At 43.6% G+C, this 27,617-nt stretch overlaps 1 protein-coding gene across 2 annotated transcripts in view; it reads right to left on the bottom strand.

Annotated features, from left to right (window-relative positions):
• The window catches only part of GAB1 (GRB2 associated binding protein 1), a 167,576-nt gene that overhangs the window by 27,178 nt on the left and 112,781 nt on the right, over positions 1 to 27,617 (bottom strand). For both annotated transcript variants that reach the window (XM_082269549.1, XM_082269550.1), the window contains exons 3-4: positions 8,453 to 8,669; positions 54 to 637 (exon numbers count right to left, since the gene is read on the bottom strand). In XM_082269549.1, coding sequence (XP_082125675.1) covers positions 54 to 637; positions 8,453 to 8,669 — 801 coding nt within the window. The remainder of the gene's footprint in view (positions 1 to 53; positions 638 to 8,452; positions 8,670 to 27,617) is intronic.

The following is a 27,617-nucleotide window of genomic DNA, read 5'->3' as shown; positions in this document are numbered from 1 at the left end:
GTGATTCCCCTAACTGAAAACAAAACTCAGATAAAACCAAAAGTTATCTTTACCTTTCCTGTATTTGTTCAGCTCTAAGCTAGAAACTGTATTACTACGCGATGATGCAATTCCACCTGTGGGAACACTGTAGTTGCTGTCAGTCTCTGAGGCAGTGCGGCTGTGTTCTGCAGGGGAACGTTCTGAGGAGTAATGGGGCTTTGGTGGTCTAGGTGGAGGAACATCTGTAAGTGTCTCTAATTTTGAAGTAGATTGCGCTAAGGAATTTTCATGCACAGTCCTAGGTATTTGATAAGTGCTTCCCGAACTAGGAGGAATGTCATAGCTTACAGTAATATGCCTCAGTTGTGATTCTAATAAGGAGGCTCCAGACATATTGAAAACACTCTGATCTGCATCCATGTCCGAAGCAGACGGAGACACAGCTTTTGGCAAAATATCTTGTGAATAGCTTCTGGGGAGGTTGTAAAAACTAGACTCTGAAGAAGAGCCAGCACGGGATGGAGAGTCATAAACACTTGATTGTTGGTAATATCCATTTAAGGCATGCTTGTGGGAGGAGGAACTCTTGTGAGTGGCAACGTTGTCATTACAGTCCGTTTCAGATGGTAAAGACTTTGCCGAATCTGCGTGAGACCTGCAATCATGAAAACATTACATACTTAGAGGATAAGGAACCCGATATTTTATACTAAGGAAATATAAAGACAAAACCATTATTAGAAATACCTGATTAACGAAAACAAAGCAACATATGTTATTAAAAAGCTGCAAATGACAAGCAAAATGATTAGTAACAAACATTTTTCTAATGCGCTACTTAAGAATGAAGTCCTGTCCCATCCCTGTCCTTCCTTCTTCAATGTCACCGACTATCTCCTTTAAAAACTAGGTATTTAACAAAACAGAGGGGAAACGTACAGTAATCCCCTCTTCTCAGTTGTAGGAGCATAGCACAAGAGAAAAATGCTTTGAGAGTGGTGTGTTAGAAATTCAATGTCAATTAGATAATGAACCACACATTAGTAAAAAAACTAAAAATAAAATATTAAAAGAAATTGTGGACTTGCAGCACAGAATAAGAGCAATTATTTGAAAACGTTTGCTTCTAACTTTTGCAGTCTGTGGTTTAAAACCACTTCAACGGACAGTCAGTTAGAATAAAATGGTCCGTTAAAAAAAAAAAAAGAAAAAAAAAAAAAAACAAACAGTCTGTCATAAAAAGTAAGCTATGTTATACTAGGCTATCAAAAAGGAAACAAAACAAATGGTGATCAATTTGGAAAAAGTTTAAAAAGGAGTTGTAGAGTCAGAAGGTTCATAATCCTAATTCCTTCTATGCATTAAAATAAAAAAAAAAGGCATACTGTGTAACAGCTTTGCCAGCACCCCCTTAAAACTTACCTGAACCCGATGTCTGTCCAGCAATGTCCACGAGTCCCTCAGCCATCCGGGACAAAGTCAGTCAGCCAGCCAATCGGGAGAAAGAGGGGGAGGGACCAAACGGCAGCTCCATGTCTGACTGGACAGACAGAGCTGCAGCTTGGATCGGGTGCCCCCATAGCAAGCTGCTTGCTGTGGGGGTACTCGACAGGAGGGAGGGGCCAAGAGCAGCGAAGAGGAACCTGAGAATAGGAGGACCTGGGCTGCTCTGTGCAAATCCACTGCATAGAGCAGGTAAGTATGACATGTTTGTTTTTGTTTTTTCAAAAACGACTTTACAATCACTTTAATGCTTTGAATTTTAAGAAAGAATGAAAAGAAAAAGAAAGCAAAATAACATTGGCTACAATATTCACCATCAATTGTTCTGTAACTCGCATTACCTCTTCTCAACCGCAAGATGTTCTCAATTTAATTCATTCAACCCAGAGGACTAAGGACATACTGGGGTTGATTTACTAAAACTGGAGAATGCAGAATCTTTTTTTTGGTTAAGTTGAGGCTGAAAGTTTGCAAAATAACCAATCCGCTTCCAAGTTTTATTCCAAACGCTTATAGACACACTTTTTGTTCTATTTGGCTTGCACATTGAGCCTGCACCCTGCACCTGTGCTGTTACTGTGAGGATTTTTGAAGGCATTTCCACCTAGAGCGGTGTGTGGTTTCCATCGAGTGGTTCTGAACTTAACAAGCTGAAGTTAGAAGCGGATTGGCTACCATGGACAGCTGCACTAGATTTTGCACTGTACAGTTTTAGTAAATCAACCCCATTGTGAATGCAGTGCTTGCTGTGAGCACCTTGCAATCACTGTGCAATGGTGCTGATGCCGCCACATCAGTGCTGCTTTTTGCATCTTTCAAGACTGGCCAGTTTGGGGAGGTGAAGAGGACCAAGCTGCATCATGTAACCAGATTAAAGACTTTAAATAAGTTTTATTTATCTTTTCTAAAATAGGCTATTAAAATTATATTTTTTTTCTTTTGGCTGACTTCAAACCGGTTTTTATGGTTTCTATTGAAATCAATAGAAATGCATGAAATGGTGTGAAGTTAATGAAATCGATGAATATGCATCAAAACACACGTCTTTGGACATTGGCACACGTAGAGTATATTGCAACGTGCAATGATGTGTTGCAATGGCCACTGATTTACCGCCTCTCCAATGAAAACACTGAAACACAAAAGGTGTGAATGGACTAAGACAATTCTTTGCATAAACATGCTCGGTTAGAAAAAAATGTTCTACAAATGATAAATAGGTGACAATAATGGCTGATGAAATTCATATCAAATTCATTAATACAAAGCCATTTTCAAACCATAGTGTGTGTGAGAGATACAAAACACACATGCAAGGTGCAATTCCCACTGCAGTAACCTCAAACTCACTGCCAACAGATCTTTTTGCTTTCAAAATCTTCCAGCAGTAGATAATCCTCTTCTGATGTGACAGATGAGCCTTGCCTGATTTATCAACAAAATTTACACAGGAATGAAGAAGCCAACGTGAATCTCATAACGCAAGGAAATAATGTAACATTATAGCTTGTGTGATACATAGTATATGCAAGTTCTGGCCCTGACTATGCAAGCAACTGTTTAGAAGTGCCCCTTTGGTACTGAAAATTCTAGATTTTCCCAACTATGCAGGAAAAGTAGTAATTCTAAAATACTGACGGCTTCTGGCACCATTTGATCAAAGAAAAAAAAATACCTGTAGACATTCTGTGCGAGAAAAAAAAAAAAAAAAAAGACTGCACTTACCAGCAGCATTTTTTTTGTACTAACCTCCCTGTGTCTTTGGGCCCCATTCCCACTAGGATTTCCCGCATGGAAAAACGCAGGTAACGGCCATGACACTGCAGAGAAGTGCTGTAAACTGCGCTTCTGTACAGTAATGTGAATGAAAGATCACATTGTACACTTCTAATAAAGTTGGTTCAAAAAAAAAAAAAGAAGGGGGAGGGGGAAGAGCTGTGTGATGCAATAAAACATGCATCACACTGTCCCGTGCTGCATGGCTCTGCAGCCCAAATTACTGTGCGGTAGTTTGGGCAGAAGAGCAGTGTGAACAGGCCCTTAAAGTGGGCTCCTCTGAACGAGCAAAGCACAGACACTTCCAGGTAGTGATCAAGATTTCCCACTCTCTCTCGCCCCCTACACATTTCTTTGGCCATCACTATAACTAGAATGGCTGGGTGGTGGGAGGAGACAGAAAAGCCCCATTATTATCAGGAAGTGCTGATAGATAGGTGAAATCAACTGGCCTGCAATTTGCTAAACAATAGCCATCCTTTCTCCGAAAAAACACTGGCACGGTGGTGTCTGCTGAATAAAAAAAATAAATAGAGACTCTTGAGACATTTCCCAAATTTACAGTTCGCTCAATCAAATAGGCTTGTTCTGTAAAGACTGTTGGCCACTCATCCCAGTAGTATATGTTGTGAACACTTATTACAACCGAAAGCATCTACATTACAAAACAAGTCCAGTTGAATGTGACTGGCAACTGCTAGCTATATGCAGATGCCCGCTTAGTTACAATTGTCTACTTCACTACAAGTTAAAATAGAACTATAGGCATTTTGTTTCCATTTTGAAGTAAGAGGGCTATAACCCTTGTTTTATTTTTGTCCTCGCTGTCGTGTGTGTGTGTGTGTGTGAGAATTTACCTTCACTTCTTGTCTTGTCCAGCCAAAGCAGGAAGTGAGAGGAATTCCCTTCTAATGCAAGAATGCGGGATCTTTCTTGGGGACACCCAGGTCACCAGAACTAGGGTCATCGAATGGGGACAACCCAAAAATGGGATTTTTGACTTACCGTAAAATCCATTTCTCTGATGTTCTTGGATGGACACAGCTTCTGGTATTCTTAACCATTCGGTTATATTGCCCCCTACAGGAGTAGGACACTAGGCAGAAAATTCTGGCTACACCTATGGGCAGTCTCAGGGGGTGTACTCCCTCTCTCTGCTATAGCCACTCAGTTTTGTTACAAGCAGTGTCAGGAGAATTATAACTCCACAGAGGGGCGGGTGCTGTGTCCGTCAATGAACATCAGAGAAATGGATTTTACTGCCAGTCAAAAATCCCAATTTCTCTTTCGTTCATTGATGGACAAAGCTTCTGATTATTCTTAACCATTGGGACATCCCAAAGCAGTGTTAAACAGGAGGGGTGGAAAAAACAGCAAAAAATTGCCAAGGCAAAACCTTAGCCAACCAAACAACTGGAGCCCACCTGAAAAAACAAACAATACACCCTCAAAGAGGATTAGGTCCCCTTAAACAGCAGCCTGCAAAAACCTGCAGCCAAGGAAAGCATCTGCAGATGCTAACACATCCACTTTATAAAACTTTGTAAAAATGTGCACCGACAACCAGGTGGCTGCCTTGCAAACCTGCGTCACTGACGCCTGATGACGGAAGGCCCAGGAGACACTAGGCGCCCTAGTAGAGTGCGCCTGGACAGGGAAAGGAGAAATCTGACCCCTGATGGAATAGGCCTGAACCACCGTCTCTCGGAGTCATCTAAAAATGGTCGCAGAGGAAGCAGATAATCCTTAAGGAGGCCATCTGTAAACACAAAGAAAGTCTGACTTCCTGAAAGACTCTGTAGCTGCCAGGTACACCCTAATTGTCCAGACCACATCAAAGGCATTCAAGGCGATTGCTTTTGGATGTTTAAGCTTGTGACACAGGGAAGGCAACACAATGTCTATATTCAAATGAAAATCAGAGACCACCTTAGGAAGGAATTATGGACAGGCGCAAAGTCCAGCCCTATCCCTGTGAATCACCAGGTAAGGTGAATGACAGGATAACGCCACCAGGTCCGACACCCTGCACGCAGAGGTGATAGCCACCAAAAAGGCCACCGTCTGGGACAGCATAAGCAGGGGAAACTCCCGAGGATTCTCAAAAGGAGACTTCTGGAGAACCAAAAGTACCAAATAAGGTCCCAAGGGGGCAAAGGAGACCACACCGGAGGGACCAAATGCCGAACACCCTGAAGAGAGGTACGCACCAGAGATGTAGCCGTTGTTGGAAGAAAAAAACGCCTAGGCCAACACCTGGCCCTGGATAGTACTCAAGGCCAACTTCTGTTCAACCTGAGGAAAGGAAGGAAGGAAGGTCAAGATCCGAGCCATCAAAAAAGAGCGAGGAGGAACCCCAAGAGACTCACACCATGCAATGTACGTCTTCCACGTACGATGGTAGATCTTCCAAGAAGTAGATTTCCTGGCTTTTAACAGAATAGGAATCACTGAATCAGGCAATCCCCTATCCTTCAGCACCTGGCTTTCAACAGCCAAGCTGTCAAAGCCAGCTACTGTAAAGCAGGCTGGAAGATTGGCCCTTGGGACGGCAGATCCTCCCTGAGAGGAGGCCTCCAAATACGTCAGCAACCATTAGATATGGAAGGGTTGGGAGACAAGGATTTCGGGCACTAGATTTTCATAACCCTTCCATATCTAATGATCTAATGTAGGATAGGGGCACCTTTTAGGTGTTCTATGTAATGACCCAGATTGATGCTATCTGGTGATTCATTTGTTTTGGAAATTACGTCAGCAACCAGCCGCACCAGGCCCTGTGGGGCCAGTCCAGGGCCACTTAAATGACTGGAATTCCTTCTGCCTTGAGCCTGCGGAAGCTTGAGAGGAGGAAAGGCGTAAATCAGACGATACTGACCCCACGGGGGCACCAGCGCATCTGTGGCACCCGCCAGAGTGTCCCGTGACCGAGCTATGAAAATATGTACCTTACTGCTGAGCTGAGATGCCAACAGATCCACCTCGGGTATGCCCCACTGGAGACACAACTGAGGAAACACTTCCGGATGAAGAGACTATTTCCCCTGGTCTAATGCCTGCCAAATGAGGTAACCCTGCTGCCAATGTTCCACTCCAGGAAAGTGAATAACAGGGAGGACTGGAAAGAAATGTTCTGCCCACCTGAGAATTCTGGCTACCTCTAGAGCTGCCAGGGCAGTTCTTGTGCCCCCTTGGAGATTGACATAAGCCATGGCTGTGGCATTGTCTGATTGAATGCGCACTGGACAGCCTTGTAGATGATCCATCCAATGTTCCAGGCACAGCCTGATCAAACATAACTCAGGACATTGTGAGGTAGTCTGGATTCTTCCAGGGCCCAGAATAGGGGGCTCTGGCAGGCAGGGCCAGCCTTTTGGGGTGTGCGAGCTGTGCGGCCGCACAGGGCGCCATGGGCAACAGGGGCGCCGTGCAGCCATCACAGCTCGCAGACGATCAGGCCGCACAGTGGGAGGCAAGCGGCGACCGCGGCCTGGAGAGGGTTAACACAGGCCGCGGCCGCCGCTTACTTCCCACTGTGCCTCGGTCTCCTAGCTGCAGGGCTGAGCTGTGTATCTCACACAGCTCAGTCTCCGATCTGCCGCCGCTGACAGATCCCTCCCCTTCTCCCCCGGGGTTGTGTGGGCGGGAACTTTAAAGAAAAAAAGAAAAGCTGCAGACAGCGTGAGCCTCAATACTGAGGCAAGTAAGGTCTCTCTCCAACAATAAATGCAAGGGGGGCCTCTGATGCAAGGGAGGCTAAGTTATTAGTGATCATAAAAAAGAAAAAGTGCAAGAAAATGTGAATGTGCGGGGGGTCACGCTGCGCGGTGGGGGGGGGGGGGGTGCCACAGGATTAGCTTGCACAAGGCACCTGAACACCTAAGGCAGGCCCTGCTGGCAGGAGCTCCTACCAGGTACAACCTCTCCTTGCACGGCCGATCATCCGGTCGCTGGCGGCGCAGGTGAGGGGGGTGCCAGGAAGGAGGCGAACCCAGGGGCCCCGACCTGCCCATGGAGGGGACCGCATCCAACCCAAAACCCTCCAGGGGAAGAAGAGGGGGGCAGCTACTCACCATACCAGGAACCTGGCAGGCACCGATCCAGACAGATGCTCCTCTCCATCGAAATGGAGGGCTGTTGGCCAGGAGGAATGCTGCAACTCAGGCTGAGGCCAGGTCGTATGCGACCTCGCGAGAGGTTTAACTCCCAGGGCCAACCCCCGTTCAATGGGGCTATGTCGCGACCGACTTAGCACAAAGCGGAGGCCTACGTGTGCTCGCTGGCCAGACAGGGGTGACCACTGGATCTAGATTATCCAACCAGTCACCCAGTTTGTTGATTGTAGATCTCCCAGGAAAAATACAGGGAGGAAAAAATTTTCCATCTAAAAAAAAAAAAATTTTGCCAGGACCAAAAATCCCAGCAAGGAACTAGGTCCTTACTTCTGACTAGGCAGAAAAAAAAACTGAGTGGCTATAGCACAGAGAGGGAGTATACCCCCTGGGACTGCCCATGGGTGTAGCCAGAATTTTTTAGTGTCCTACTCCTGTAGGGGACAGTATAACCCAATGGTTAAGAATACCAGTGTCCATCAATGAATGAAAGAGAAATAGGCATTTCCTATTACTTGAACAGTAAACAGGACAAATAGAGAGGGTGAATCTGCCTAACAGGGGCACTAACAGCAATAACAACTGACAGGTGTTCTTATCCCTCTACCCACTATCCGAAACTATCCCTCTATCCAGAACTAAACCCCCCCCCCCCCCCAAAAAAAAAAAAAAAAAAGAAAACAACAGCAATTGAGTTTATTTATACAATTTTACATGCACAATATCAATGCTAGGAAGAATTTTTTTCTTTTATAATACTGAATTAATGTAAATTACTGCTTCTATATTCTGCATGGTGTCAGGAATCAGTTTTATTTCAGTGATTTTAAACAATTAAATTTCCAGTAAAGACAAACCTTAGTTGTTGCAAGAACCACTATAACAGCCTGCAGCAATAGGAGTTGTGTAGGCCTTTATTGGGGAGTAATGGCATATCAGAAAAAAAATATATAGGAGTGCCAGCATAATGCTTTTTACTTGCACATAGTAGTTTCAGTGATTGCACCATAGTACCATAAATACAACTAAGAAAACATGTCTGAATGCCTTTGTCGGGATTATAAAATTGATCTGTTTACCTTGTTGGCTCTGGCTTCTTGCTTCGACAGTTAATTAATAGCAGATAGTCCTGGGGATCTTCTTGGCTGTTGGCAGGTTCTAAAGGTGGGACGTTGAGCAGCTGGTATGGTGGAGGGAGCTGACCAGGGTGTGAACCTGCTGAAGTTGAGAATTCTGAACCTGCAGCAATGGGAATCTCCATGGGAGCCGGGACAGGAACACTGTGAGACTTCACATCTGCAAGGGTAAATAAATGGAAAATGTAAACATCCACATTCCCATTGATGGGCCTGTCCAGACCAGCAGTTTACTTGCATAGTGATAGGACGGGATGTTTGCATTCCTGAAACTCTCACCCAGCATATGCTTTTCTTTGCCAGAATTATGAATTCCGTGGAACTTTGGAAGAAACAGTAAAGGCATGATTATTATAATCACGGTGTACGTGTTATACTAGGCAGCAACTTTTTCAGGACCTGCCTTGTGAAAGTACAGGTTCTTGCCAACTATTGTGTTAACAAAAATGCTATTGAAGTTTGCGGTTTACTCTGCACACACCTTTACAGAGATACACCATTTGCAGGATGTTTTCCATTCACTGTTATAGAAATGCCACAAGACGTACAATCAGAAGACATCTGCCACTTGGAGCTACTCCATCTGTGGTAAATGCCTGGAAATTTCTCCATTCCTTTTTTTTTTAATTTCTGTTTATTAAGTTTAGCACAAAGAAAGACAAAGCCATAAGGGGCATACCCCGGCCCACCAACAGACAAACAACACAAACACAGAAAACACCCATCCTAAACTTCCCTCAACCATACTGCTCAGTACCTTCCATCAAGAATTAGCATTAAAAAAGCAAAAAAGTCCTTGTCAGGAACATTAGTCTCCGTTCTCTCTCCCCACGGCCCCGCCAGAGTTCAGGCTGTGTCAGGCTCAGAGGCCCGCTCGTCAACTGTGGATCTGGAATCCACCCAGACCCGCCAGACCTTTTCATATTTCTTAGGGCAATTCCTAGAAATATAAGTCGCCTTGTAAAGTGGAATTACTGCATTAACCAACCCCTTCCAGAAGCCCAAAGTCGGAGGGTGAGGAGATTTCCATTTAAGGACTATGGCCTTCCTAGCATAGAACAGCAGGATTCCAAGAAGGGTCCTTGTCGCCCTGGCCGTCGCCAACTGGTCTACCAGGCCAAGGAGACAGACCCCCACCTTCAGCGGGACCGGGACAGAGGCCAAGCCGGATACAAATTGAGTCACCTCCAACCAATAGGGAGCGATCTGCGGACAATCCCAGAAAACATGAGAGAAGTCCGCAGAAGCGCACGAGCATCTCCAGCAGGAAGCCGAGACACCAGGATAAATACGATGTAGCCTGTGAGGAGTGTAATATATCCTATGTAAGATTTTAAATTGGATCAGTACATCCCTGGTCACGATAAGCGGTCGGAACGAACTATCCCAAATGTCCTCCCAGTCCTCATCGTCCAAACCTTCCTCCCCCGCGCTCCATGCCGCCCGCAGTCCCGTCAACCCAGCATGGACAGAGGGTAACAAAGCCCTGTAGATGGTGGAGAGCGGCTGACGCATACCAGGATCCCAAAGCAGGGATTACATTTCTCCATTCCTAATCGTGGTTCCCTGAAGCACTAATTCTGCCACTTGTCCTGAAAAGATCTGCATAGGGAACAGCTAAAACTGGAGAAATTTGATGCATTTGTCCTGGTGAATGGTATTGTCCAAAGTACACAGAAAAAAATAAAAAAGGACACCTGACAGAGGCTCTAAACATTCTCCATTACATCCAAAACTAAAATACGTTTGGATTAGAGACAAATAGGAGGGCTAATTAAATGTCACACATAAATCTGTAGTAAATACAATGTTCTTAATGACAGTTTAATTTACAGTGCCTTGAAAAAGTATTTATACCCCTTGAAAATTTTCCACATTTTGGCATGTTACAACCAAAAATGTAAATGTATTTTATTGGGATTTTATGTGATAGACCAACATAAAGTGGCACAATTGTGAAGTACAAGGAAAATGATAAAATGTTTTTTAAAAATATTTTTTACAAAAAAAAAAAAAAATATAAAAAGTGTGGTGTGCATTTGTATTCAACCCCCCTGAGTCAATGCTTTGTAGAACCACCTTTCACTGGAATTACAGCTGTAAGTCTTTTTGGGCTTGTCTCTACCACCTCTGCACATTTAGAGAGAGTGAAATTTTTGCCCATTCTCCTTTGCAAAATAGCTTAAGCTCTGTCAGATTGGATGGAGAGCTTTTGTGAACAGCAATTTTCAAGTCTTGCCACAGATTCTCAATTGGATTTAGGTCTGGACTTTGACTGGGCCATTCTAACACATGAATATGCTTTGATCTACCATTCCATTGTAGCCCTGGCTTTAGGTTTAGGGGCGTTGTTCTGCTGGAATGTGAACCTCTCCCCCAGTCTCAAGTCTTTTGCAGACTAACAGGTTTTCTTTGAAGATTTCCTTGAAATTTGGCTACATCCATCTTCTCATCAACGCTTACCAGCTTACCTGTCCCTGCTGAAGAAAAGCATCCCCATAACATGATACTGCCACCACTATTTAGGCCAAAAATTTAAAATTTTGGTCTCATCTTACCAGAGCACCTTCCTTCACAGGTTTGAGGTGTCCCCCACATGGCTTCTTGCAAACTTCAAATGGAACGTCTTATGGCTTTCTTTTAACAATGGCTTTCTTCTTGCCACTCTTCCATAAAGGCCAGAATTGTAGAACGCACGACTAATAGTTGTCCTATGGACAGATCTTTCCACCTTAGCTGTGGATTTCTGCAGCTCCTCCAGAGTTACCATAGGCTTCTTGGCTGCTTCCCTGATTAATACTTGCCGGGCCTGTTAGTTTAGGGGTACGCCCATGTCTTGATAGGTTCGCAGTTATGCCATACTCTTTCCATTTTCAGGAGATTGATTAAACAGTGCTACCTGAGATGTTCAAAATGTTGGTTATTTTTTTTATAACCTAACCCAGCATTAAACTTCTCCACAACTTTATCCCTGACCTGTCTGGTGTGTTACTTGGCCTTCATGATGCTGATTGTTCACTAAAAAATCTCTGAGGGCTTCACAGAACAGCTGTATTTTTACTGAGAATGAATTACACACAGGTAGAGTATTTACTAATTAGGTGACTTCTGAAGGCAATTGGTTCCACTAGTTAGGTGTAGCAGAGTAAAGGGGGGTGAATACAAATGCACGCCACACTTTTCAGATATTTATTTGTAAAAACCTTTGCAAACCCATTTATCATTTTACTTCCACTTGACAATTAAATGGAAAATGTCAAGGGGAATGAATATTTTTTTTTTTTTTTTAAGGCACTGTAATAAACCTGAGGAATTTCTATAAAAAAGGTCTCATAGCAACTCTCATACATTCATGATTCATTAGTATGATGGAAATCCCCTTCCTGGTTTCCACCTACATAACACTCTGGCCAACAATGCATTCTGAAGCATGCACCCTACACCAAAACAAACATCACATTTCAAGCACAAAAGTATATTATTATACAAGAATTATAAAGCACCAACAGTTTGCTTAGCGCTTTACAAAATGAAGGCAGGCAGTACAGTTATAATACAATTTGGTACAAGAGGAATTAGGGGACCGGCTATATAATATAATAAAACTACTAGATTGCACACCACACACACACACACAGTATACCTCTTTCCATATGGATCCAGACAGGCAGGCCCTTACATTAAAAATAAGTCCAAAACTGACCATACATTTTACAATTTGCTTGTACAATCTCAGTACAAGGGCCTGCCTGATTGGATACAAAGATCATAAGACTGTAAAGTTAGGCGCTTATATAGTTCTGTTGTCTGATTGCACAGATATTGTACAATCCGATTGTAATGCATACAGCCAGATTAAAAGGAAATTGTACAAATTGTAAATTATATGGTCAGATTTATAAATTTTGTGAATTATTGCTTTGGCAAAAATATATACAAAGACAGCATCTCATTTTGTAATCCAAGAAGCTGGCTGTAGGTAGTCGTTTATCAATTTTATTTGATCTATAATAGAATGATGCTATTAGCAAGAAACAAACCAATTCTCTTTTTATTAAGGCAAATATAGAGATGTGCAGCTTACAGGAAATCTTCTTAACCAAACAGTAATTCATTCTCATTGGCCCGATTCTTCTTTTTGTTTTTGGCCTGATTCTTCTAAACTGGTAAAAGTTGAACTGCTATCATTTGAGTAATCACACATCATGTTTTGGATGCTAAAATAAAATGCTTTGCAAGAGTAAGTGTTACTAAACCTAGGACCCTGCTTTCACTATTTCTGGTCTCCCACAGTACACAGAACATGGAATTATTTTATTAAAGCGGTTGTAAACCCGAAAAAAAAAAAAAAAACCTGCAAGACAAAAGGCATAATGAGCTAGTATGTATCGCATACTAGCTCATTATGTATTACTTACCTTAGAACGAAGCCCCGACACGGACCCCCGGACATTGCTGCGGGCGCTGCCATGATCCCTCGGCGTCTCTTCAGGGTTCGGCGGCTCCGGCGCTTTGATTGGCCGGAGCTGCGATGACGTCACTCCCGCGCATGCGCGCGGGAGCGATTTTCCGGCAAGCTCCCGGCAAGGAAAGCCGAAGGTCCCCCCGGACCTTCAGAGCGCATGCACCGCTCACGTGAGCGGCTGCATGCACTGCAAATATCTCCTAAACCATGCCGGTTTAGGAGATATTAATTGTACCTACAGGTAAGCCTTATTATAGGCTTACCTGTAGGTAAAAGTGTCAAAAAGCGGGATACTACCGCTTTAAATATAAACTGCTAAATACCTTTTCTCATTAGCAGTCTTGTGACTTCTATCAGTGTCCGGTCAAGCACTGGTTAAAACTTGTAGGAGGCGTTTTCATTCTCTTTTGATTGGCCTATAACGGCCGTATGACCCCTGACCAACAGTAACAGTGGATCACGCCTAAGTCCTTTATATAATAGTCCATCTGTGCACTTCCTTAGGCCTCATGCACACAGGGCGTTTGAAAAAACAAAGTTGCAAAGCCAGTTCTGACGTCAGGAAAAAGTAGCCGAAAAAACGTGCTTTTAGAAGCGTTTAGTATTGGCATTAATGCACGTTTTAGCCACGTTTAGCAGCCTTCCCCTGCCCCCTTCTATTTTCCAACCTTAAAGAGGTAATAAACCCAGAAAAAAAAAAAAAACAAACCCTGCAAGACAAAGGCATAATGAGCTAGTATGCATCGCATACTAGCTCATTATGAATTACTTACCTTAGAACGAAGCCCCGACACGGACCCCCGGACACCGCTGCGGGCGCTGACATGATCCCACGGCGTCTCTTTCGGGTTCAGTGGCTCCGGCGCTGTGATTGGCCAGAGCTGCGATGAGCGTGGGAGTGATTTTCCGGCAAACTCCCGGCAAGGGAAGCTGAAAGTCCGCCGGACCTTCAGAGCGCATGCGCCGCTCGCGTGAGCGGCTGCATGCACTGCAAATATCTCCTAAACCGTGCCGGTTTAGGAGATATTAATCGTACCTACAGGTAAGCCTTATTATAGGCTTACCTGTAGTTAAAAGTGAAAAAAGTGGGATACTACTGCTTTAAATCCAACTACTACAGCTTAAAAACGTCTGACATGGCCTAATGCTGTATGCGGCGTTAAGCAGCCTTTAGCAGCGTCAGGCGTTTTTACAGCTTAACGTTGCTGCTCCAGAGCGCACTGGCCCTGGGTTTTTTTAAAGCTTAAAAATGCCTATGCCACTTACAGCTCCTAAAAGCCTGTGTGTGCATGAGAACATAAAATATCATGGATAGGGTGTTTTTAACCACTTGCCGACCGCTCACATGGAGCGTACTGCGGCAAAGTGGCTCGTTCCCGTCCAGCGACGTAGACCTATGTCGCTGGACTCCTCCCCCTGTAGGCGGCGCTCGCGCGCCGCCAGAGGCGCGCTCCCGCTGTTTTCATTCACAGCGGGAGTCGGGCCAGGGGAGGAGCAGCGGCGATCGCCGCTGCTCTGCCCCGATCGTCGGGGGAATCTAGTGAGGAGATCCGCCCGCCTGTGTAAACAGAGCGGGCGGATCTCCATAGTGACAGGGACTGACAGATCGGAGGGTTCAGCATAGCTGGACATCCGATCTGTCCCTGTCTCACAAAGTCACCTCCCCCCCCACACGTCAGTAAGCACCAGGCATACATTAACCCCTCTCTCTCCAATAAAATTAACCCCTTCACTGCCAGTGTCATTTTTACAGTAACAGTGCATATATATAGCACTGATTACTGCAGTAATGTCACTGGTACCCCCAAAAGTGTCAAAAATGTCAGTCAAGGGTCCGATCTGTCCGCCGCAATGTCGCAGTCCCGCAAAAAAAAAAAAATTTAAAAAAAAAAAAAAAAAAAAAAAAAATCGCAGATCGCCGCCATTACGCGTTAAAAAAAAAAACCACCAAAAATGACAGAAATCTTTCCCTTAGTTAGTAAACGCAATAACTTTTGCGCAAACCAATCAAAATACGCTTATTGCGATTTTTTTTTCCAAACATAGGTAGCAGAAAACAAATTGGCCAAAAATTAAAAAAAAAAAAATTGATTTTTACATTTTTTTGGGGGGGAATTTCATATAAAAAAAATGTTAAAAATATTGTTATTTTTTCAAAATAAACGCTCTTTTTTTGTTTATAGCGCAAAAAGTAAAAAAATCGCACAGGTGATCAAATAGCACCAAAAGAAAGCTCTGTTTGTGGGAAAAAAAAAAGGACGTAAATTTCGTTTGGGTACGGCGTCGCATGACCGCGCAGTTGTCAGTTAAAGTCGCACATCGCCGAATCGCAAAAAGTGGCCTGGACGGAAGACAGCAAAATCCTCCGGTGGTCAAGTGGTTAAGCTGCAAAAAAAAAAATAAAAAGCCTGACACGCCTAAAAGCAGCAGTAAAAAAACACCCTGTGTGCATGAGGCCTTATTTTACTAAATTGCCGTGCTACATTCTAGAAGGTTGTGTTCCAACCTGATAAATATGACCCTACTTCTCAATATAGATCAAATAACGCTTTATATATATGCACTTCAGTCCTTCACATTCATCATCTCCCCAATGTGTCATTTGAAAAAAATAAATAAATAATAATCTATATAGTGCCTTATCTTTATTTGCTAAATAACCTTCTAAAAAATAAAACAAATACCACCGTGCTCAAATATATCTTAGATAATTGTGCCACCTTCACCAGATGTGCCCTCACCTGGTTACCATAGTATTTTCAGCTTAAATACACTCCTCTGATTGATTATTCCTTCATCCAAATAAAACTTTCCCTTTTACACATGAACCACTGTTTGTGCTAGTATTCAGCCTGCGATATCAAGCCTCTCTCTTACTCAGTCACATGCAAAAATTAGAAAGTGCAATTGTCCTTAATCCTTAAAAACCTTTATCATATCACACGCCAATAAAACACTCACATCAGCTACAGAATATAAATGCTTTTACCACTTACACAAAGCGCTGTGGTGTACTTTAAAACCGGCTTTGTGTGTTGCCGCAAACAAGCTACTCACCTCAGACCGTACTTCCCAGCGCCATCCCTACACATTTCGCCACACATTACAGGACTTCATCAGGGTATTTGAATTGAGGACGCTGTTCCCATGCTAATATATTGTGATGTCCATTCTATTTGGTGATCCACTATTACTATTTGTGTATTATTGGGCATTTATCTAATTCTTTGAGTATTTTTTTTTTTTGAATATTGCTTCTTTGGAGTGTTATTTTAGAGTGTTCACAATTGTTTTCAAGACCCTATGGAGGAATAGCGCTGCAACATTATAGTGATTGGTATTGGTAAACATAAGAATGGGAGTGTGTTCAGTTGCTGTAAGGCTGTTTACGAAAGCAAAAAAAAAAAACATAGCTGCTCACAAGATACAGATACATGTATGACCCCCGACCCTCTGTCTGGACAGTATTGATTGGCCCTGTGCCGAAATACATGCATCCACCCAAAGAAAAAAAAAACACAAACACTCTTTAGCAATACACACCAAACTGAGCAAGTGCAGAGTTCCCCCAAGGCGCTGTACTATCAGCAGATGGATTGAGGACTGTAGAAAAATGGGAGGATCGGAGAAGACAGCATCAAAACAGCCTTTTTACACAATGTGCAAGATTAACCTCTTAGTCTGTTAAAGACTAACTCCATAACAAACTGGGCCAGATCAATTATACAGCCAGCGTGGAGTCAATCCCAGTCTCTCCTACAGTACTGGGCATAGTATCTGGCAAAATAGGCCATATGCTGGTATAATTTCTTATCCTCCAGAGATGTTAGCCTTTCAACAAGTATGGCTTCCTTTGCTCTTACATCTGAAAAAAAAATCTGTTGATCGATTGATTGAAAAGAACCAGATCTTTGTAAATTTTACTGACACTTTGCAAACAACCTAGAGTAAACAACAGCTTGAAAGCCAGGAGAATATGGACCGTCACACCTACTCCTAGCACTATGAAGCACCTGCAGAAAATTGGTCTACAACAGGCATGTCAAACACAAATAAAACTGTAAACTCACCTGAATGGAATACATCTTTAACCCACTTCCAGACCGCCCACCGCATAGAGTGGTCTGGCTGCGCAAAATCACGTATAGGTACGTGATTTTGTGCATGGGTTCTCAGGGGCACTCGCACTACCTGCAGTGGTGTATTTAGGTTTTGTGCTGCCCTAGGCCTGACTAAACTTGTGCACCCCCTAATTGAAATATGACCCACCCCTTCCTGTAAAGGCCACACTCCTTCCTGTTTATGACCTGCCCTTTCATCTGTAAACCAGACAACAACCAGTCTATCAGTGCCCATCAGTGCTGCCTTACCAGTGCCCATCAGTGCATCCTCATTACTGCGCATCAGTGCAGCATATCAGTACAGCCCCATCAGTGGCCATCAGTACAGCCCCATCAGTCGCCTCCAGTGCAGCCTATCAGTGCATCATATCAGTACAGCTTAGCAGTGCCGCCTCATCAGTGGCCATCAGTGCAGCCTATTGGTGCCCATCGGTGCAACATATCAGTGCCCATCAGGGCACCATATCAGTGCAGCCCCATCAGTGAAGCTCATCAGTGCCGCCTTGTGCCCATCAGTGCAGCCTCATCAGTGCTGTCTTCTCAATGCAGCCTCATTAGTGCCCATCAGTGCAGTTTATCTGTACCCACCATTGGCAACCCATTAGTGGCCATCAGAGCAGCATATTAGTGCCCATCAGTGCAGCATATTAGCGACCATCAGTGCAGCCCCATCAGTTCTTTTAAGATATTTGGACTTGTGTTTGCTGCCACTGATTGTAATCATAGGATTATGTCACTTATTTGTATAATAAATAGGAAGTCCAGAGTCATTATACAAATAAGTGAAATAATCAGTGGCAGCAAACACAAGTCCAAATGTTTTACTGCCCCCCCTACAAAGTGCTGCCCTAGGCCTGGGCCTTGTTGGCCTAGGCCAAGATACAGCACTGACTACCTGAGCACCGCTCCTACTGATTCGCAATGGCGCAAGAGAATGTCTGTAAACCAGGCAAACGGCTGTTCTGTCACAGAGGAAGAGCGAGATCTTGTGTTTTAGCTAAGCTGAAACACAGATATCTTTTCTTCTAGCACATCTACCCCCCACACAATTAGAAAGCATTCCCTAGGAGCACACCTAAACCCTTGATCACCCTTAGTGTTAACCCCTTACTGCCAGTGTCATTTATACAGTAAAAGTGCATTTTTTTTTTAGCATTGATCTCTGTATTGGTGTCACTGGTCCCCAAAAAGTGTAATTTAGTGTCAGATCTGTCCGCCGCAATGTCGCAGTCCCGCTAAAAATTGCTGATTGCCGCCATTACTAGTAAAAACAACAATAAATATAATGTCATGTCATAAATCTATTACATAGTTTGTAGACACTAAGACGCTATATGTATAGTGAAAACAGAATCGGCGCTAATTCAAAATCGAAATCAAGTGTAAATAAAAATCCGTGTATAGTAAAAACACAAAAATGATCAAAAACAGTAGTGTAGTGAGAAAATCAAAATGTGCAACAATAATAACAACTGAAAAACAACTCAGTATCCCACAATGACGTGAACCAATGCTGTATGCTAAATGGGTGATGCAATCTGTCCATATGCCATGCAAAATAAATAATGTCCAAGATAAAGTAAAAACAAAAAACAAAAATCTTCTGTGCTTAAAAACAATCTTCAAAAAACGTCAAACATTCGTGAAGTGAAGATACACTAAAAATGTCGATCCAATCTCGGTGCTGTATGGTGTGCAGTGGCCGCTTACCTCAAACACACAATAAAAGTGCATGTGTATATCCAAGATTCAGGCTCTGTGCTCCAAGCCAAGCTCCACCGATAGTCTTCTCCAATGGATGGATGGTATAATCCCTGTGGTCCGTGGTAAGCAGATCTCCTGATACACTGTAGATCCTCCGCTGTGCAACTGTGTATCACAAGCACCAATCGAGCCTCATGGGGATGTAAAAATTAAAGCACTCATGGTGCAGTATGTAAAAAGCTTTAATAAATCAAAAAAAGTATTGCACTTACATGTAAAAAGTAAATAGCAAGGAGAAACTTCGCTGGATGCGGTACACAATAGGACTTCCGGTTGCGGCCGTGAACATGGAAGTGACGTCACCCGGCTCCTCCCGACGCTTTGCGTCACTACGCGCGTGACTTTATCAAGGGATGAGGATCAGGTCATCTAAACAGCAGCTTGCAAAAAACCTTGCGGCCAGGAGAAGTATCCACAGATGGCAACACATCCACTTTATAGAACATTGTAAAAGTGCACAGATGGCAGCCTTGCAAACCTGCGTCCCTGATGCCTGATGACGGAAGGCCTAGGAGACACTAAGCGCCCTAGTAGAGTGCAAATTGACAGGGAAAGGAGGAACCTGACTCCTGATGGAATAGGCCCGAATCGCCATCTGTCTGATCCATCTGAAAATGGTCGCAGAGGAAGTGGACAACCCATTACAAGGTCCATCCGTGAGCACAAATAGAGTCTATCTGACTTCCTGAGACTTCGTAGCTGCCAGGTACACCCTAATTGCCCAGACCACATCCAAGGTATGCAAGGCAATTTCCTTTGGATGCTTAGGCCTGGGACACAGGGAAGGCAACACAATATCTTCATTCAAATGAAAATCAGAGACAACCTTCGGAAGGAACGACATACAGGGGCGAAGAACCACCTTACCCCTGTGAATCACCAGGTAAGGTGAACAACAGGATGCCGCCAGTTCGGACACCCTGAACGCAGAGGTGATAGCCACCAAAAAGACCACCTTCTGGGACAGCGTAAGCAGGGGAATCTTTCGAAGATTCTCATAAGGGAGGCTTCTGGAGGACCGAAAGCACAAAATTGAGTGTGGCCAAAGGTCGTTGGAAGAAGACCACCAAAGCCAATACCTGGCCCTTGAAGGTACTCAAGGCTAATTTCTGTTTAACCCCCCATTGAAGGAAGGTCAAGATCCGAGCCACCGCGAAGGAGCAAGGATGAACTCCAAGAGACTCACACCACACAATGTACGTCTTCCGCGTACGATGGTAGATTTTCCTAGAAGTAGATTTCCTAGCTTTCAACAGGGTAGGATCACTGACTCAGATAAACCCCTATCCTTCAGCACCTGGCGTTCAACAGCCAAGCTGTCAAAGCCAGCGCTTAGGACCCCACGGTGATGCTTTGGTTGTCCCCACTCTTTAGCGACAATTCTGTCAAATTAGGCAGGGAAAGGAAACACCTTTGCCGCTCTGGATGGCTTGTGAGTGCCAAAAGGAACCTGCGCCTCCTTCGCAGCCACGTCATCCATATTCAGGGTTTCACGCACAGATACAATCAGTTCCTCCACCAGAGCCTTTTCAGTTGCAGACATGGAGGAATCATCCTCACTATCAGAGGATTTCGGGTGCAAGGTTGTAGAGATGAGGCACTGCAAAGGGACAACCCCTACTGCGCTGGCAGCACCACCTGGTCGCCAGGCACAAGCACCAAGCAATCCTCACCAGAGAGGGAGATGACCCCACCAGACTCACCACCCAGCAGAAACAGGCAACCTGCAGCCACCAGGATAATCTGCACTACCCTTGCAGCGATCAGGAAGTGAAAGGATCCAGGAGTCAGCAACAGGGGATAAAGAGGGGCTCCCACCGCCAAAATCGCTGCCCACAGGGCTCCATTGTCATGGCAGCCGCTATTTTCAACGGCAAACCACAGCAAAACGGCAGCCGGACTACACAAACATGGCCGCCGTGTATAGAAACACACAGGCTACAACAAAATGGCGGCACCACAAGGCTTATAGGGACCCAGGAGGGAACCCATGTCTCAAGGACAGATCGAAGCAGGGCGGGTGGCCCTGGCAAGAGCCCACACCAGGTACATTCCCCCTGCACAGTCAATCATCTGGTTGCCAACACCGCCCCCACCTTCATTGCCAGCTAGCACCGTGCCCTCACCCTAGGAGGTGGATCAAACCACCCCAACAGCCCTAGCATTGTGGGGGGGGGGGGGGTAGGATGGTGGACACTGGAAAGGGGCGGTGCCTGACGGTAAGGAGGGGGTTTAAATCGGATTTAAATTCAGCCTTTTTTACTAGTGATTTAGATTCCTGGATTTAAATAGAGATTTAAATCAACTTGATTTAAATAAAATCCACCCTGACAGGAATACATAAAAAATGCCTAAAAACCGCATTAAAGTTGCTTCAAACCATGCATGAAAGACGCATGAATAAACAGGCACCCAAAAAAAGATATGCAGTACATTTCTGCAATACATGCATACTTTCCCCAAGTTTGTCAGCTTAAATTGGCCAGCATCAATAGGCTTTGGCCTATGTTGAGGAGTCTGCATTTGGCATTTTGAGATACTTCTGGGATTATTCAGAATTCTTCTGATCTGCTTTAAGCTGCCTTTGCACTCTCAAAGACTTGTATGTGGAGAGAAGCATTTCTGAGGCAAACAATAGCCTGTCGACACAGGCCCTAAAAATAATCCATGTACAGAAAAATACCATGACATCAGCTGATCGCGAACTTTAGCTCAATGTTGACTGAATATAGGTCACAGGAGTGCAGAACTAAGTGTACTCCTGTGATCCACAGGGGAAGCATGACCAAAAGAGCTTTGGCCCTACTTCTCCTTTAATATTCAATGTAAATGCACGCATCCATCCATCTCTCCATGTGTTATTTTGCTGTGAAATCACTTTAAAAAATACCTCCTTAGCATTTGTGGCCTTGGCCACCTTGAGTAAATGCAGAGGATTTACTTTCTAGAATTCATCTGCCCCTAGCTCAGGCACACATGCAGGAGAGTGTGCTTAAATGAGAAAGCCCCTCCTGAAGACTTGGATGTAGGACATCATTTGCCTAGGCCTGAAAACCAGGAAATAACTGAAGCAATGGGAAAAAAATATTTTAACCACTTGAGCTCCAGAAGGTTTTATCCCCTTCACGACCAGAACTATTTTTAGTATTCAGCACTGTGCTACTTTAACTGGCAACTGCACGATCATGTAAAACTGTACAAAAATTCAATTTACATCATTTTTTTTTTTTCACACAAATAGAATTTTCTTTCAGTGCTATTTGATCACCAATGGGATTTCTTTTTTTTTTTTTTTTTTACGTATAACCAAAATTACTAAAAACTTTGGAAAAACAAACAATATTTTCTACTCGGTTATAAAACCTGTCCAATAAAATCACTGTATCTTCATAAATGTAGGCCAAAATGTATTCTGCTATACGTCTTTGGTGAAAAAAAAAAAATAAAAAAACCCAATAAGTGTATATTAATTGTTTGTGTGAAGGTTCTAGCATCTACAAAGTTTGGGATATAGAATTGAATATTGATCACTCCTGATGTACTGACAGCCTATCTAAGTTCTTGAGGCCCTTAAAATGCTGGGACATTACAAATATCCCCCTAAATGACCCCTATTTGGAAAGCAGACAGTCTGAGGTAGAGGCATGGCAAGTTTTTAAGCTTTAATTTTGTGTCACTTTTTTTGGAAAATGAATTAAATCAAACTAGGTTGTTTTTTTTTTTTTCACAATTATTTTTTACATGCCATCACTGGTGCGTGTCAACATATGGGTGGCGGTGATCAAGGATACAGAGTACTATTTTTTCTTTGTACATACTGACACTGTAGTAGATCACTGAACAAGCAAAAGTTTTAGCTGTCATGAATGGGTTAGCATTCATAAACAGCTTGCCTATGGTTGTGATCTGTGATTAGCTGTAGCCAATCACATGGTACAGGTAGCCAGGTATCATGTGATTGTTGTGGGCCAATCACAGATAACTGTGAGCAAGCCATTCATGAGAGTTTGACATTGTTTTCATGTGATCACTATGACCAATCATATTGATCACATGATATTTGATTACTCTCTGATTTTTAGTCGGTTATATATACACCATTAAATGTGTTACTGCATATTTATTCAGTAAGTGCAAAAAATATATTGCTCCTGTCAGGAATCTGGAGCTGACTGATGCACATTTTTTAGGCTCCATGCATACTAACGTTTTTTTTTTATGCTCCTAGAAGCGGGTATTAGCATTTTTCTTTCTGATTTTAGATGCTAAATGTTATCCTAAGTTGTCCATGCACACTACTTTAGGCTATTAGCTTTTTTTTTTTTTTGAGCGTCTAGGATCAGAAAAAAAAAAAAAAAAAAGGGTTTTGTAGAGTTTTTTTAGTGTTATTTCCAGCAGAAATAGAAAGCGCTAAACACTACTAAAATGCTTCCAACCGCTTTTTTTATTTTTAGGTTCTTTTTTTCTTCATGTACTGTAAAAACGCTAACAAAACGCCAACACTCTTAAAAGCCTCTAAAACGCTACTACAAGCCGTCACAAAAAGCATTTTTCATCCAGCATTTTTTTTTCTAAGGTTTTTGGAGCCTTAAGGCTACATTCACATGTGGGCGTAGCGGATCACGGGCAGAATCATGGCAATTCTGCCCGCGATCCGGAAATCATTGCAAATCACGGGACGCCTGTGCGATGCCTGTGATTTGCAATGGCACCACAAACGCTGTGCGTCATGCGTCCCGCGATTCTGGTTGCGCGATGTTACTGCGATTCGGCAGGCGGACATCGCGGCAACATCGCTCAGCATTTGGGGTGCCATTGCAAATCACAGGCATCGCACTGGCGTCCCGCGATTTGCAACGATTTCTGGATCACGGGCAGTATCGCAGTGATTCTGCCCACGATCCACTACATCCACATGTGAACGTAGCCTAGTGTGCATAGAGCCTTAACGTGGTTCTAAAGCCAGGTTATTTTTTTTTTTTTACCTTAACTGCTTGCCAACCGCTCTCTAGCAGATTTACTGCTACAGGGCACCTGCCCTGTGCAGAATCACACACACACATATTATATATATATATATATATATATATATATATTATACATTGTACACACACACACACACATATATATATATATATATACATACACACACACACACACACACACACACACACATCACCTGCACCCCCGGGGTGGGGGGGTGGGGGGTATAGAATAGTATCCCACAGTATTTAGTATCCCACAATTAATTTTAGATTCATCATCAAGAAATTCTGCTTTCATGGATTAAGATTTGAGGGAGGTGAAAGTCAAAGTAATTCAAGTACAGTATACTACAGTAACTGTCACAGGTCAGCTTGAGCTAGCTATTACAATAAGTTAAAGGAAACCAATGGAAGGCAAGTATACTATGGCCATAAAGACGTGCATGTCACCAGCAACATACATACACACACACACAAACACAAATAAGTCCCCGTTCACACTGGGGCGACCTGTGAGGCGACCTGGTCGCCTCACAGGTCGCCTTCCATAGGGAAGCTGCGGACCCGTTCTAATAGGAGCGACACAAGTCGCTCCGACTTAGAAAAAGGGTCCGGAGCTTCTTTGGGGCGACCCGGAGCGACCGTCATAGACTTCAATGTTATGAAGTCCGTGCCGGCCGCTCCGAGGTCGCGGCGCGCTGCTCGCACCGCGACCTCGGAGGTCGCCTCGGGAAGTCGGATCGCCCCAATGTGAACGGGGCCTAAGGGTCTTGTTTTTTAACTTCTTAAATTGCTACACCTCCACCACAACCTGAACCCCTGACACATGACAAGATGGATTCTGTGTACCAAAATATGATTCTACTGTCTGCACTCCAACAGACATCGAGAGCTGGGCTAAGGCTGGCCATTGACGGAGCGATTTGCTTTTCTACAACCACAGATTACAGGAAAGAAAATCACTTGATTCCCCCAAACACAGACCGTGTTGACACGGGAATCCTTCCCATGCCATTGTGTTCTCCCAACAGGCTAGCAATCCTATGTAAAATCCAGCAGGCTAATTGTACCCAAGTTGATCGATCAACTTGGGTACACTTAGCCAACTCTTACATGGATCGAATCTCAACCACTTCCTGCGAAACTGGCTGAGATTCAAATAGTCTATGACTGGCTTAAGGTGTTCCTAAACCCAGGACTCTGCATTCGCTTTATCTGGTCTCCCACAGTACACAGAACATGGAAATACAATAGTTTTAGTAAATAAAACTGCTAGATACCCTTTCTCATCAGCAGTATATAGCAGTCTTGTGACTTCGATCAGTGTCTGGTTAAAACTTGGGAGTTTTAATTCTACTCTGACTGTCCTATGAGGCTGCATGACTTCTGACCCTCTGTATGGACAGTACCGATTGGACCTGTGCTGATCACATGCACTCTCCCAAGAAAAAAAACAAAAAACAAACACACAAAAAAAAAAAAAAAAAACTTTGTAGCAATACACACCAAACTGAGCATGTGCAGAATGACTCCAATGGCTCTGTACTATCAGGAGATGGATTGGGGACAGTGGAAAAAGGGAAGGATTAGAGAACACAGGTTCAAACAGCCTTTATACACAATGCAGAGGAATAACCCCTTAGGTTCCACAGTAAGTATAACAAGCATGCTTTGCTGCATATACAGACTGTTGTGGGTTTAGCAACACTAACTTTATTTTATTAATCCAGCTTTGTCCCTACTGTAACCCAATTTTCCTCTTCTTAATTTCCAGGAGCAGACCTGGAGATGATTTTAGTAGTTGTGGACTTCCTGCTTCATTGGACATGACTGGCCATTCTCTCACTGCTGTCATTACCAAGGTGTTTCTCTCAAAACAGTGTTGGTAACTTGACCTTTTTTTTTATTTGCTTCCCACACCTGGAAACAACTACAGTGTGTGAAAATCCCAGGTGGATGCCAAGGACAAAAGAAACTTTGTTCATCCATATTCCTGCTCTTATTTTTGGCTGAACAACTGAACATTCTGAGCACATCTGCATTCTTTATACATTTAGGTGTACCAATAAGACATATTGTGTGGGCAGTTGCATTTTTTTAACAGGTGTACCTAACAATGTGATGACTAAAACTACATTTTTTATTAGCGTAGGTGATCGTAGATCCTCGATATTTTGTTGTTTGTATTTTGAAAAATTCTAAGGGTTCACTCGCACAGACAAAATTCAGCAGAAGTCACAAGAGTGGAGGCCAGCAGCCTATACAAATCAATGACAGACCGGCAGATGCTGCAGCTCTACGCACATGTGAGCAGCTGCATGCTTAACCACTTCCCGCCGCTGCACTGCCTATTTACATCGGCAGTGTGGCTCTCCCAGGCAAAAATCACGTTAATAGGTGTCATCTGCCTGGGAGGCCACAAGTCTCTTGCCCCCGCTCGTCCCCGGGGAAGCCAGTGCGTGTGTCAGGCGGCTTTGATTGCCGCCTGACACCGCCGATCCCCCCTGCTGACAGAGAAGGACAGACAGCTGATGTAAACACAGCCATCCAGCCTTCTCCCTGCAATGATCACAGAGACCATGCGATCCTGCTATATAGGATCACATGTCTCTATGATCATTTCAAAAGCCCAACCCCCATACAGTTAGAATCACTCCCCTAGGCTTACATTTAACCCCTTGATCACCAATAGTATTAACCCCTTCCCTGCCAATGGCATTATTACAGTAACTGTGCATATTTTTTAGCACTGATAACTGTAGTAACATCACTAGTCCCCTTAAAAAATATCAAAAATGTCAGTTAGGGGTCCGATCTGTCCGCCGCAATGTCGCAGTCCCGCTAAAAATCGCAGATCGCCGCCATTGCTAGTTAAAAAATGAAAAATGGCATAAATCTTTCCCGTAGTTTGTAAACGCAATAACTTTTGCGCAAACCAATCAAAATACACTTATTGCGATTTTTTTTACCAAAAATATGTAGCAGAAAACAAACTGGCCTATAACGTTAAGAAATTATGATTTTTAAATTTTTTTGGGAGGGAATGTTCTATATCAGAACGTGAAAGATATATTTTTTTTTTTTTCAAAATTGTCGCTCTTTTTTTGTTTGTAGAACCAAAGAAAAAAAAAAATACCACCAAAAGAAAGCTCTATTTGTGGGGGAAAAAAAGGACGTCAATTTCCTTTGGGTACAGCGTTGCACGACCGTGCAATTGCCCGTTAAAATAACGCAGTGCTGATTTGCAAAATAGGGCCTGGCCATTAAGCAGCAAAATCTTCCGGTCTTAAAGTGGTTAAGGAACAGACGCGCAGCCTTGGGCTCAGTTTGCGTCCAGGCCCGCTTATCTGCCCCTGTATGCGTTTAACCACTCAGGATCATACAGCCGACGCGTTTGTCAGCCTGTCATTGATTTATACAGCCTGTCATTGATTTGTACACAAACACCTGTGACTCCTGGCTACAGAAATATGCTGAATTCTGGCTGTGTACAGCCCTCTGCACCCTTCTGAATAAACCTTAATATAAAACAGCAGAAAGGTTTTTTTTTAAAAAAAAAAAGGTTTCTAGGTGTCTGGCTTCATACCAGTGTGCTATAGTAATGCACTTTACGTGTGCTGACATTTACCAGCCTCCGCAACACATAGTACCGTATTACCATACGTTGTGGTGCCCCGTGTTGAACAAAAATGTTTTTACAATTTGGTGTGTTGGCAGCCCATTAAAATGAACAGGCTGATTTAATGCAATGCACAGTAATTTACAAGTGTTAA

The sequence above is a fragment of the Pelophylax lessonae genome (assembly GCF_965119305.1).
Source record: "Pelophylax lessonae genome assembly, chromosome: 1".
Taxonomy (NCBI): domain Eukaryota; kingdom Metazoa; phylum Chordata; class Amphibia; order Anura; family Ranidae; genus Pelophylax; species Pelophylax lessonae.
The sequence above is the reverse complement of the archived record's forward strand: the minus strand, read 5'-3'. Positions and strand labels throughout refer to the sequence as shown.